Source organism: Zosterops lateralis, assembly GCF_965231275.1.
Source record: "Zosterops lateralis genome assembly, chromosome: 1".
Taxonomy (NCBI): Eukaryota; Metazoa; Chordata; class Aves; order Passeriformes; family Zosteropidae; genus Zosterops; species Zosterops lateralis.
The window spans coordinates 109,362,789-109,377,324 of NC_139762.1; the positions used below are offsets into that span (position 1 = coordinate 109,362,789).

General features: G+C 40.9%; 1 protein-coding gene across 1 annotated transcript in view; it reads right to left on the reverse strand.

Annotated features, from left to right (window-relative positions):
- Positions 1–14,536, reverse strand: part of KLHL14 (kelch like family member 14) — a 60,542-nt gene that overhangs the window by 15,574 nt on the left and 30,432 nt on the right. Inside the window, exon 4 of the mRNA XM_083854424.1 lies at positions 1,612–1,701. Coding sequence (XP_083710550.1) covers positions 1,612–1,701 — 90 coding nt within the window. The remainder of the gene's footprint in view (positions 1–1,611; positions 1,702–14,536) is intronic.

Sequence of the window (14,536 nt, forward strand, 5' to 3'; positions counted from 1 at the left end):
CCAGGTAGGTCCATCTGAAGTCTCTCCTCTGCACTGAGGATAGCAGACAAAGGCCTTTACATAAAATCAAGTGGGCATGTGTGAGCTGCCCCTATGTAGCTGCACATTTAGAGCAAAGAGGTTTCAAGAAAGAATACACTCAGCAGTAGCACAGGATGTAGTTTATGACTTCAGGTCACTTTCAGTGACAAGTAAGATCCATTTGATAAAGAGACCAGTACAGCAATGCTCATACCTCTTTTATTGCTATCTTCTCTATGGAAAAAAATCCCAGCACTGGTATTCACAGGACAGGGAAATTGGTAGATGTCTTCAGCAACATCTTCAGCCCAAGGAGTTGATTCAGATCTAGGCAAGCTTAGGCCTCAGGTACTATTATCCCACAAACAACTATGTTTGACTCCTATCTCAGATGCAAGATATTTACCCCTTCTACCATCCCTCCATCACCTTGCAAGTCAGTTTCCACATCTTTAAAATGTGAGTAATTACATTTTTTTCTTTTACCCTTCACGTGACACGGCCATTTAATTATAAACTGTCTGAACAAGGTTTGCCTATTCATATGCCTACCACCAAATACAAGAGGGGCCCTCACTGGATGGATGTGGCCAACAATCCTAAAAGAAATTGTCCTTAGTGATACTGAGCTGTCTCCTGCATAAAATAAAGGACATTAAACAATAGAACTAAGGGGCCCATCTCCTAAGACAAATAGTGATATTCTTAACTACACCAGAAACATGCTTATAGGGCGGCCTGGATTGTTTGTCTCAGGTTTTTAGGGAGTGAACAGATGTAACAATTTTCTATAATTTGGTTTAGTGCAGATGCTGAAATGGGGCATTCACAATAAAATATATGCAGTATATGTAATTTCAGCTGGATCCTCTGGTGTTTTAAAGTAAAAATGTGTACCTGCAAGCTGTTTTATGGTTTCTCAGTCATAATTATCTCTGTTACACAGACTGCTACAACTACAACTCTTTCTTCGTGTGCAAGCTTTTTAACAATGTCTTGACAATTCTGTGAATTTTGCAAGGCATGGTATTCTCCTTTTGCTTTGCTCAGAAGCCTGTTAAATTGTTTAATTTCTCTTTGCGGTAAATTTATGAAGTAATCAAATCAAAGAAGGTAGCAGCAGATAATCTATATGAGAAGCTCTTGCACAAGACTGAAAAAAGGATCAGTTTAAGAATCTCAAAGTCTAGATAATTAACACATTAACAACTTGAGCTGAGAGTATCTTGTTTGACAATAGAAAAGAAGCATTCATCTACTGCAATTGCATTATTATATTATGACTGGAAGGAGCCTGGAAATGAAGGTTAAAATTCTTAACAGCTGCTGCCTGGTGTATGCACTTGAAAGAGTCTGTTCTGCTGCCTGTGGCATTTCTCAAGGGATGTGGGAACTGATGAATGACAGAGATGCTAATGCTAAAGTATCAGATATTTATTACATCAGTATTGAAGAGTAGCCTTTACTAGGTTCAACAATTAGGCTGAAGGTCCCCAAAATCCCCTGCTAATTACTACATCAGCTGACCTGACAGGCAGGAAGGAACAGGAAGGCAGATGCTCCCTTTGGCTTTTAGTATTCTATACATACCATTAGGGTTCCATTGGTCTTCTCCTCCCAGCACGAACAAGAAGTTTTCCACTTCCACGACACAGTGATGGGCACTGTTGTATGGCATAACTGCAAGCAAAGCGAGAATTCTTTGTTAGCTCAGGACACTGATTTTATCAAATATTTCCTCTTTACCATCTGTATGAAATAATATGAGAATAAGTCACTCCAGGCATGTATGAACACTGAGTTAGCAGCAGACAAAGCCACTTATTAGTAAACTTATGCAATTCAATTTTGCAAATAATTAAGGAAAAAAATCAGGAATTCTGGTTCCTCAGTGCCCCCTCACCTGCCCAAGTACCATACATGCTGATCTAAAAAGAACTTGTAAAAAGGGGTGAAGTTGCATGATATGTCCCTGAAAATAAGCAGATGCTAGGAATCCTAGTATGCTAGAAAACATTAAAAAAACCCCTCAGCCCAGCTTTGTTCTGCTGGTAATGTTTCCACAAGAAGAGTCAGTACGTTCAGTAGCTTTCTATTACACAGCAATGAACAAGCTGCATTTCCATACAGTTTTAAGTTTTTAAATTAAGGTCCTGCTGATTTAATGCCTTTTCCAAATGTATACGCTTAATTTCCTGTACAATGTCATTAGCAGCACAATCACACATCTTCTATTCATCTAATCAGGAAGCCCTTTGTTAACAAAGATCAAAACTGTGGCATTAGATTTGCAATATCCCTTTTTTAGGGGGGGAGGTATCCTCATTACTGTAGACCTGCTACAGATGCAAACATCTCTTTCTTAACATTTACATTTTCCACTGCAAATGCTAAAACACAAAAAACAAGGATTACATGTACATAATACACATGTATTACTGCAGTGTGCCATACCCACTATAATGATATTATATGGAAAATGTGAACTTATGCAGCATTAGTTACTATACCACATAGAGGAGTTTTGGCCCAGTGACACCAGTAGGAAAAATGATGTCCTTGTTCAGCTCATCATATGGGCACCTTAAATCTAGGTGAGGACAAATGGGGAGGTGATGTGCATGTACAGGCAGGGAACTTATTGCTTGACACGGATCAACAGAGCACTTAGGAAACCAGTGCAGTGGGAAATCAATATGACTCAGGGCCAGCTCTTACTTTGTGCTCTTTTGCCAATGCCAAAAAAAAAAAAAAAAAAAAAAGAAAAAAAAAAGAGGCAGCCTATCTCACACTTGGATTATTTTGGGTGATATATCTCTCATTTCATTTGTTTTATTATCTTTTATTTTTCTCAGAATGCAGTTGTGCAGTATAGCATATGCAAATAATAATAATAAGAAATATGCACAGCTTTGCTATTTAGGACACATTTTCTTAAAGATCAAGTGGGCTCATTTAAGCTTCTTACTGAAGTTTTTGCCGAGGCAATGATGAATAAATAAGGTATGTTTTTTAGTTCCTAGTAAAGGTCCAATATCTTTTTCATAGTCTGTGCTCTTACAAGTCATGTAAGTGAAGCAGTTCTTAAATTAGGCAGCTAGGTAGAGTGAAAGTTCATTAATTAAGGTTATTTGTTACTGATTCAATTTCTATTAACTGGGAACTAATCTTATACTAGACACTGCAAAAGATTTTATACTACCTAGAGATTCCTACAGTAGGAGGAAGGAATGAAGTCCATTTTTGCTATCTTTTGAGACACCATATCATCATTATTTAACTCTTTAGCCTTAGACATTATCCTATTTTAAAATCTTCTCTCTCAAAACCACAGAACTTTTCTCAATTTTGTGGATGCTTGTAGTAAATAAGGAATTTGGCCTCCCATGAGAAATTTGCTTCCTTCCTTAGATGCTTTTTGGGATCCCTCCTCTCAAGAAGAGACTCCCCAGGATCAGTCTCACGGCTGCAAGTTTTAAGTAATACAGTGCTCTATTATGGTTTCCAATTAGGTCCAAACTGGTGGCTGCCCCCTAAACCTCTTCTGTTGGTCAGTCAGTTTGGAGAGCTCCAGCATTTATAGAAAAAGCTGTCTGCAGGCAGCACATATGCATATTTTTCACCCTGTGTTTTCACTTTTATAAACATTTGTGTTTATCCACCATATTGACACAAACAGAGTAGAGGTAGAAATACTTCTTTAAGCTTTTCTGCTGTTCCCATACATATAAGGTATGCAATATGACTCCTGTAATTATTATGATAATTAAACCTTGAAAACTAATGGTTTAATCCTGGCTCCTACTGAAATTGATGGCAACATTCCCACCGATACAGGATTGGGCCCAAATGACCCAAACTACCATCCATAACTCACAGGAAAGTTTAAAGGAAGCTTGCCTTAGAAAGGAAGGTAGTATTTGGCCTTCAGAAAGAAAGGTGACTGCAATAAAACACTGCAGACCTTTACTGTGACCTTTGTTTCTCTCAGAGCTTTGGGGAAAACTCTGTTCTTAGTCTCATGAATCTACCCATGGGGCTGAAGGGAGCTGGACAAAACAGGGAGGATGGAGCAACACTGTGCACTCTAAGAGGGAAAGAATTCTAACTGAGAAATCAACCACCTCACAGATTTTCTCCTTGATCCCTCAGAATCAGGAGTTATACACAGAAATCAAAACTATATGAATGAACAAATTTTTTTTCTGCTATAAAATGTCCCTTGAGAACAGAGAAAACTTGCACTAAAAACTGTGATTCTTGTGAACATACACCCAGATAGGACCTAACTTTTCATAGACAACAGTTAAAATGAAATGGCAATGAGCATGCTAAATTCAGAATCTAGTAGAAGAAATCTTCTCAAACTCCCTAGGCTTGCCAGGGTGTAACAGGAAGAATTTGGCCCATCACACAGTCTGGCCAGGCTGCTGCTTTCATTAATTTTATATGAGTCTTTGTCTGTTGTTTGGCTTTAATAGTGTGAAAATCCTATCTTCTCATTTTTTATTTCAACTCATTGGAACACCTGCCTGCCCCACAAAAAGGGTATTAGAAGAGAAGTTTGTACGCCATGCTCAAACACAGCCCGGCGTGAGTTTTTAGCGTGTCAGTCAGTGAGTTAGAGGGAAAGGGTAAGGAGAAGCTAATCAGGATGAAATGAGATTAAAGGCTGTCTAATTTTACAGCAACTGTGATCCATCAGCCACTGTGAAAGTGACAGTGGAAATGAATGATGGAGACAGACAGGTGGGGCTGTACATTTCACTGATTTATCCTCAAATGCACTGGGCCTTATTTTATTGAGTGAACATGACCGCATTTATCATGACTGTCATCTAAACCCACTTCCCTCCATTTAAAAAGGTCACTTTACTAGGAGGGAGTAGGATAGAGGCACTTTCAAAACAGATTTAAAATTTAATAACACATGTTTATAAAAACCCTGTGCAAAAATTCTTAACTTTATTAAAGACCGATTTAAAAAGAAGGCGAAAACACTATTAAAAAGAGGAGAAGATAAAAAAAAGCCATGGTCATCTGAGAAACATGCCAAGGTGATAGGTGCCAGGGAAATATGTGAGATAGATGGATATAAATAGAGTGGTTGGAATGGGCAGAAACCACCTCTCCAAAGTCCCTGCCCTCACACACATTTCCCAAAGCTCAGGATGCCCATGCTTTCCTGCACCAAGAGAACAAACAAGTGCAAACAGCCCTGCTGAAGACAGCACTCCCACCAGCCTCCTTCCCATGCATTTGATGTATGATTGGTAGGAGACACTCGGTAAGGTGGAGGGAATTTCTCAGGTACAGATATGAAACATGCAAAGCTATCTAGGTCAAAACCAAATGGAAGATTCATACTTAAGAATGATCAGGAAGGTAGTGGAGTCCAAGACTGCAGTGGTGTTTGCTAATACTTTACTACACAAACATCAGTGACATTGTGCAGGAGGTGATGCTCAGTTGCTCTTCAGATACAGATGCAGGTGGAAGACACAGCAGCACTACATATCAGGATAGATATCCCAAGAAGAAATTCCTCACATATGCCAAAGTTCAGCTAATAAAAAGTACCAGACAGTGTTCTGGGACCTACTTTCAAAATCAGAGACTACAGGTTATAGCCAAATGCTTATGAAATCAAACACTCCCAATTATGAAGCCTGTGAGGTCAACCAGAAGCAATGATGCTTCAAAGGCACCTCCATGATATACCTCACATACCTAACAAACAACGTGGGCTCTTTGTCTCACCTAGTTTTGCTTAGTTTCTGGCAATTATTGCACATTTAGGAAATGGCATCTGGTTGTTCTCCATAAATTAATTGAAGGGTCATCAGTTCCTCCTTCTCCTTACACCTTCCCGTGTCTACTGTTGCTTCAACACTAACTCCCAGGGAAAAAGGGAAAACTGGAATAGCGCTTCTCAAGACAGAAGGAGAATGAGATCTGGTCCCAGGAGATATGAAATCTGTGATACAGGCTCTGCTAAAATTCCTTTCAGAAATTCTACTTGATTCCTCTACACAAAAAAAGCCCCAAAAAACAAAAAACCCAAACAAGCAAACAAAAACAACCAAAACCAAATCCAAACAACAAACAAACAAACAAACAAAAACCACACCAAAACCAAGACAATGCCCAAAACAACTCCAAACCAAAAAACCCAAAACCAAACCACAACGACAAAAATTCCCAACCTCATAGATTTTTCATTGCCCTGAAGGAGTCAGCTGCTTAAGATACAGGAGGTACTGTTAGGAAAGCCAAGAAATTTCTTCCTCAACTACTGTACAGCTTGAGCATAGCCCCTTCAAGACTCAGTACATACCAAGAAGTCATGCTCAGCATCTCTAATCACCTGTGCAGATGATGCAAGGGAAGAGTGTGTTTCCAGAACAAAGATGTCATTATCAGAGGACATACGGATCCAATAATGACCTTCCACACTATTAACAGCCTATCATGTTGACTACATAATATTCAACTACTGCTTCTTGAAAACTAGTTATTTCTACAGCTCTGAAGAGGGCAGTGCAATGAGAGATGTCTCTTTCCAGTACAAAAGGCACCTACAGACTCACTTTAGGAGACTGTGATTTGCTCATGGCAGAGACGCGATATTCATGCAGAGACACAATATTCATTTCATTCCCAACCCTACTGGCAAAATGCTGGGCAGACCATAGCTGCTCCAATTATTTCCTGAGAAAAAAATATCAGATACTGTTCACCTTTTTTGTGTTTCATACATCATTTGCAGAAAGACTATGCATTTATTACAGAAGGTTACTTTTATTTCTCACCAAGGAGGTTATATAAATAAACACTACAATTCCTCTGTGAATTGTTCTCTTCAATTGTTTGTTATTTATTAACTGTGGGGAAAGGCTGACCACAAGAAGTATTAAATTCTAGCCTTGGTGAATGTGGTGGTAGTTTTGCACTGGCTTTAAAGGCATCAGATATTCATCCACTGGCATCTTCTGCTCAAAAGATAATGACAGGAAGTTAACAGTATGACCAACATAGATGGAAAATACTCCTGTCAATATTCCTGGCCAAACTGCATTCTGTCACCTCAAATTCAAGGAAATACATTCAAGATGCTTTTTCTAGTAACACACCAATGCCAGCCTTGAGTCTGAGCTCAACTCAGTGGGGGAAGCCTGAGACCATCCAACAGTAGTTACCATAATCAGAAAGTCTTATGATGAAACACTGTGCCTCGAAGTTATTTTTGAGGGAATATAACTGATACAGTTCTGGTCCAGCTGCACCACTGAGAACATCACCAGCTCAGCTGGAAACTTCACCGCCTCCTCCTTCCCATGCCAGCTTTGTGGCAACTTCATTCAAGCCATCAGAGGTAGAATAGGCACAGAGCTGCTATGTTCATCTAGGATACAGTCCATACTTCTACTGAGGATACAGGATAACATAAGCACCAAGAAAGAGTTATCTAAGCAGATCAAAGTCCATTCACAATACAGTGAATGACATTTTATATTAATTGTGGTCTTTCTCATTTTGAAGATATTTCTTAATGATTTTTTTTTCATTCAAATGTCAAGCATTATTCTTTTATACACTTTCTGGAGTAACACCAGCCAGGTTTTTCCAGAGGTCAGGAAGTTTCTTGGTTTAATTGTTTTAGTGAGCTAAAATTGTCATATGTGACCATCTAAAATAAGACACTTAAATTCATGCTAACACACCAGATCAGGAAAACATAACATCAGGAATAGCTGGCGTACTCAGCTCCTTCCTGAGATAAATTGCTTTAAAGTTACTTGCATGCAAGTTCTGAGTAGAGACCTGTCTGTTTCCATGGGTGAAATTCACCCTATGGCAGAATGTTCGATTGGGTTTTCAGCAACATATACATTTGGCTGTTTGCATGAACAAATTTCATCCATACATTTTAAAAGCTGCAAGCACCCACTTGGATTTCATTTGAACAAAGCTGCCTACTTGGGTCAACAGTGATTAAATAAGGTGGATAAATACTGCACTCCCACCTTAAAAACTGATGTTCCTGTATCAAAAACCTGACACAATTTTCCCCATGAAGTGCATAGAAAACCTATACACACTCTGCTGTGCTCCCCTACTGCTTTCCCCATGGGAATGACTCTGTGCATCTGAGCTGCTGATGCAGGTCTGAGAAGCTCCTGTAAGTGAATACACCAAAAATCCTGGCATAATTTGGAGCAGAAGGTGTAATGCATAGTCCTGTGGAAAGATTCCAAGTGAGAATTTTTCTTGGTTTATTTCTCTCTGCTTACCCACCTACCAGCTGAAGGTTGCCCCTCACCATGCAGATGCCCCACAGATTTCCACAGACTATTTATCAAGAGACACTTGTCCACCACCATGAGTTGTGCAATGTTATCTCAGTGATGGTTGCTCCCCAGTAGAATATCCTGTGCACCTACTCAGGCCTGGGTTTACAATTGCTGAAGTGAAGCCCAACATGTATTCCTGGGAAATGACATCTTGTCACATCTTAACAGTCTCATGATGTGACATTTTGCACAACAAAAGCTTCTCATGGACGAAATGATGAATAGTCCCTGATGGGAGAAAACCACTGCAGAGTTGCTAGAAAGCTCTGGAAAGAAATACTATTTTGTCCCAGTGGGGGCTTTCATATTCTCCAAGATGTCAGCTCAAGGACATGCATTCCCTTCTCCAACCGTGCCACGGAGCAGAAAACCATAACCAGGAATTGTGTCTTAACACCCAACTGCTTGTAACCAGTTGTATTCATTTATGGCCCAATTTCTACCTGACCTTGACATGCACACATTCTCCTGGTCTCCTCTGAAAGGAACCTTTCAAGTTCAGAACAATCACAGCCCCTCCTTTTGTTTCCCTGGCTGGATCCTGTTGATGCTCCCTGGGGACCCATGTCTTTAAAGGCATTCATCACACGCAGCAATATCATACTTGGCCCCTACCACCCCAGAACCCAAGTCTTCCACAGTCTTCTCTCTGTCTCACTACTTCTTACTCTGCTCTCAGCTCTTGACTGACATATATTTTAGAGTTATTTAGGGTTTTGTTTCCTCCCACTAACTCTCAAAGTCATTCCAAGGAAAGAAAAAACTCAACATGGAGGAAGGATATACCCATATTTCACCCTATTAAAAAAGCAGTTTCGATACACCTAAGTTTGTTCATAACAGATAAAATGCAATTTACTGCTAAAATTCATCGCTACAGATTTTTCAAAGTTTTCATTTTGAATACTTAAATATTTGCAAATAAAAGGTTTTGTTTACAAGGAAGTCCAGCCAATACCTAAAGCACTAGACCTAAAGCAGAAGGCAGTGGAAGGATATGTGCAATGCCAGTCACCTGGAAAAAATCTTTCTATCCCAGAAGATATATACTTCATATGGGTATCTGAAGAAAAGTCTGAAACTCCAACATACTTAACTTCCAGCATGGCTTATCACAGCATGCAGAAGCAGGACTGTCCACACAGTAGCTAGACAAATACATATACAGAAGGAAGCACAGGAATTGAACCAAATAAATTAGCTAACACCAAAGACTGATTTCTCCAACAGAAACAAGGCAGAAATGTTTCTCTTCTAGACCTCTCTCCACAGCTGAGCTCCTAAGGAAGGGAGAGACAGACCCACAGAAGATTTTCAAATTCAGGGCAGGAAATAACCTAGGCAGCAAAACCACATAGTTACTTAAAATGTGCACAGATTTACTTTGTAAACCTATACACAGAAGACAAAATCAGAATGTATAGCTGAAAATGATTCATTAATCGATGTGGACTAAACTTATGTTAATTTTCTTCTGCTTTGTATGCAAACACTACTGTTTAATATTTTCATTAAAAAAAGCTGTGAAAAATGTGTTGTGATGCCTACTCATAACAATCCAGAAAATTCACTCCATACCAGTATTCATACACCTGCGTTCTCAAAACCCTTTTGTGGATTTAGAAAGCATCCAGTCAGGAAACAGACAGAAAACCACATTTCTCAAAACTGAATACCAAGCTGAATATCATAGCACAAGTAGCTGCTATTTAAATCAAAACATGTCAAAATTCATGGGTTGAATCATGTTCACATGGAATAACAAATAATTCACAAATCACACACTAGTGCATGGTCATGGAGTGCTGACAAACAGGATGAAAGGTCATCACTGCCAGATTCAACACAGACAGAAGACTAAAGTAAAGCTGTTGTGGTCAATACTAAAGACTTAAAATATACCTAGCTGTGTATTTTATAATATAATAATATATTTAATATAAGTATTCTCAAACAGCTTGCATCTTTTGTTGAAGACATTTATTTTGCAAAGAGAATTGTTCAGGAAGGTATCATTTTCAGTTAGTTAGGTGAAGGGAAGCAAGGACTGAGACACAGAGTCTGCATGAACGAAACTGGGACTCACCGTGCTAGTAAACACAGCTTGGACCAGATTCTGGTGGAGACTGAATTGAAGAAGGGAATGAAACTGAAATGGGCAGGGATGGATCAGGACGGGTCAGAGGGGACACAGCGAAAGTACTGGGATTGAAGGAAGAGACAGCAAAATCTGCAAACACAGCAGCACATACTGATCCAGAACTCTAAGTCCTGCAGTCTTCACATTCCTCTGCTGTCAGCACATCTGGGTGGAACCCAGTCAAACTTACACCCCCTGGTTTGCAGAACTTTCTTCCTGAAGGTCCAGTCCCATGACACCAGCTGTCTGTGGAAACTGCCACTGCAAAAAACACTTCAGCCCCTTCTTGTCTCAGGATCCATCATTCTTTGTGATGGCCAATGCACTCATGAGGCCAAGACATTAACAATCAAGAAATGACTCTATTTTTTTAAGATGCATTGAATTTAACTCTGATCTGTTCCCCTCTAGGCTTCCCTGCCAGGCCACACAAATTGGAGTGAGCAGGAGTGCAAGGCCACGAGAAGAAGGGAAGGACTGATGTATTAGCAGCAGCACCAGTTTGGATCAGCTTGTAATGGTTGTGTAGCTACAACCTCAGCACATAATACCAAGCCATTGAAATGGGTTTAACCCAGGGTTGCTGTAGCCCTGTCTCTCTTACAGCCCAGGCAATCCAGGCCACTCCTCATGCTAGTATAGTCTCTCCTCAGAACTCCCCAGTGAGTCCTTTCAAAACAAGAATCTGGCAGAAAAACGATCCTGAAAAACAGAACGTATATTTTAATTTTAGTTCAAGTTGGTTTTTTTTCTACAGCTACCCATTTCTCCTGCTCTGAGAACACTAATGATCTGTGCTTTATTTTCAGAGCCTGATTTGATCTCTGTGCTTGATACACAGGACCACTCTGTGCTCACTGCTGTAACAGAAGTAGGTGGGAGAGGCCACCTGAAAAGGATGGTCTGAGAGGTCTTGAAATAGGCACCTCAAAATAAAGAATACCTTTTACTTAATCACATTGCACCTCTGTTCCTCATCTGCAAACTGGGAACAATGACAGACCATGCTCCTCACAAAGAGGATGGTACAAAACTACCACAGTGAATGTCCATGAAGCAGCTGGCCTCTGTTGTTGTGAAGTCCGTGAAGAAAACCTTGTGCAAACATTCTGTCTTCTGAAGAATATTTCAGAAGCATGTGACAGACAGGATCTACTTGCTGAGCACCAGAGGAGAAATGCTGTGAGCAGAAATTCAGTGCAGTCCCTTCTGTGCATTGACGTGTAACAAAGAATAGTGTGTGATATCATTGGAGATTTTATCTTAGTGCTTATGCAAACACAGGCCGAATTAAGGTTGCAGAGGCAGCTTAATTCTCACATTTCTTAACTCCAGAGGGCTTAGTATCGCCGTGTGTCTAACACTGTCTGCGAGCTGGGTGCGAGTCCCCGGTGCGTGATTCAGCCCCGGTCTGACAGACAGCTGAACACCTTCCCGCTGCTGCAGCATCTCCGGATCACCCACCAAGGCGTCGCCGAGTCCCAACTCTACGGAGCCCGTGGCCGGAGTTGCAGAGCCTTCCTCCTCGTCCTCCTCTTCCTCCTGCTGCTGCCGCATTTCCCTCCGCCGGCAGTGTGAGCCTAAGCCACTAGATGGCTGTGCTCGGCTCCCCCCTCCCCGGGGAGACGCGTTTCAATCATCTTTCGGCTTCGGGTTTTGCAGCCAACCAAAAAAACAAAAGAGGTGAAACGCAGCACAAAAAAAAAAAAAAAAAAAAAAAAAAGGGGGCATAGCCAGCTTCCTCCCAAGCAGTCAACTTCTGCTTGTTCCTCGTGTTCGGCGTGAAAGGGAAGAACTCAGACGGAGTGCACAACCCCCTGTGCATCAATCCTGGCGGATGCTGAGCCCCCGCTGCCTGCAATGGGCACGGCAGGTGCTCAGGCTTTGGCACGGGCATCAGTCATACCTGCTTTGCCTCGTCTTGTCTCAGCTCCCCGAACCCAGACTGCGCAAGGATCAGTCAGCGATTTCTCTGGCAGTCCACACACATCTGCTTTTCTACTCCACGCGCCAGCCCCAGTGAGATACAGCAGGCACAGTTCCCGTCCCCACCAACACGCCGCCAAATCTCTCTCCCTCTCTCTTAAAAATGATCTGGGAGCTGGGTAAAAACAACACGCTCCCTTTTAGCAAAGAGTGTGCTTCCCCATGACAGGGGTAAGGAAGAGGAAAGAGGATGTGAGGAAACTGCAACACAAAAAGATAACCACGGAATACAAGGAAAAAAAAAATATTTTCTAAAGGAGTCAGGTCTTTTCCAATGGAAAGAGTGCTTTACTCAGTTAGTCCCCAACTGAACTGCATTATGGTGGCCAGATTACAGCTCTCTTCTCATCTTCCTGAAGAATGATCTTTTGGGGAAGGCATGATGAAGCTGAAGCATGTCTAGTCCATCCAGGAATGAGCGAGGGACTTGTATTTACCTGCATTTCCATCGCTGCTGAATTATGCCTTTTCTCACTCTTCCCCAACAGCTTATAAGAAGAATTACCCTTTTGAAGGCACCATCCATCCCAATAACAATACTTATATTAAACTTGTATAAAAAATACAACCAAACACTCCTTCTCAACATCCAGCTTCTTCCAGCTTCCCACAAAAATACCAGCATCTGAGATTCCCTGCACAGTTCCCTCTCATGACCTGGCCCAGCCTTGTAAGCTCCTACAGACTCCTTCTCCATGGCCAAGAGAAGGAGAGCAAAAAGACAGGATGATTTTGAAGTCAGTCTTTTCCTTGTATGATATGAATGGGGGAAGTCCTCCTGCTCAGCATAGGAAGACTACCTGAGATTAGCTGCTGGGGATGCTCCTAATACAGGCAGGGGGAACCACACCCCCCGTTCTCCTCTTTACCCCAGCAATGGAGCAAGATACAGACAATACTGCACAGACTGATCTCCCTGCAAGTGTCTCAGAAATCACCTTGAAAGAGCCACATGCAGGGATATACCCAAGTGGCAGTGCAGCACTTGGATTTCAGAGGATTGCACTTTAGTTGTGAACTGGGAGAGGAGCACAAGCAGACAGATATGTGCCTGCCCAACAGTGTGTCCTGTCACATACCCTGCAGGTGAAAACTTAATTTAACTTTCATTGCCAATGAATTTGGACTTTCACAAAGAGAAGCAGATGTGAAAATGTGACAGAAAAAGAAACACAAAGGAAATAAAATAAGAAAGTGCATTTGAGCTGTTGTTTTTCTAATTCATTGCAAAAATGCTGATAAAATGTGCAGCACATCACTGCTGGACATTAATGCAGACTGATCCTGCCTAAGGAGTTTGCAGTCTTTATATAAATTAATAGATAGTGTATAATCCCAAGTGCAGTGCATTTGATCATATATATTAATATGGAGACTGCTGATCCACATCTGGCTAAAATAAATGTGTTTTTACACAAATTAGGTTACCACTGATACAAACAGTTTTGGTTCATACTACAGAGCACAAACAGATGATCAACACCGTTGCTTTGGTGCAGCACTATGCTTGAGGAAGTCACCACTTATCAGCTTGGCTGTAGTAATTGCTGCCAGCCTTTTACAATTAGAAGAAGCCACTAACTTAAACTATCTTAAGCACTGATTACATTGTTTAAATGAGCACATTTTACCTTACATTTGTAACCACTTAGGAGCAGTAGCAGGCACTGCGGCTCAACTATTGGCTGCTACCTTGGGGAAAAGCAGATCAGCTGGATCTCTTGCAATCCGTTGGCCACAACAGAATTACAGAAGATCTAGACTCAATAAACTTCCACAGGTGACGAACAAACAAAAAAGCAACCTACTCTTTATGGCAGTGTACCCTGTTTATACAGTACTAAAACTCTGAAGTTTTGCACTGACTGTACATATCCCAAGAAGCAGTATGGAATATTTATTGCAGGAATAACTTTGTTAAAATTCTGTAGAGTCCTTAAAGTGAAACTTTAGCCATTAAGTCTACAAAGACAGCTCCATGCGATCAGCTGTATGTAAGCTTTCAAATGATAAGTTCTCTGATTTACTTTGTTTT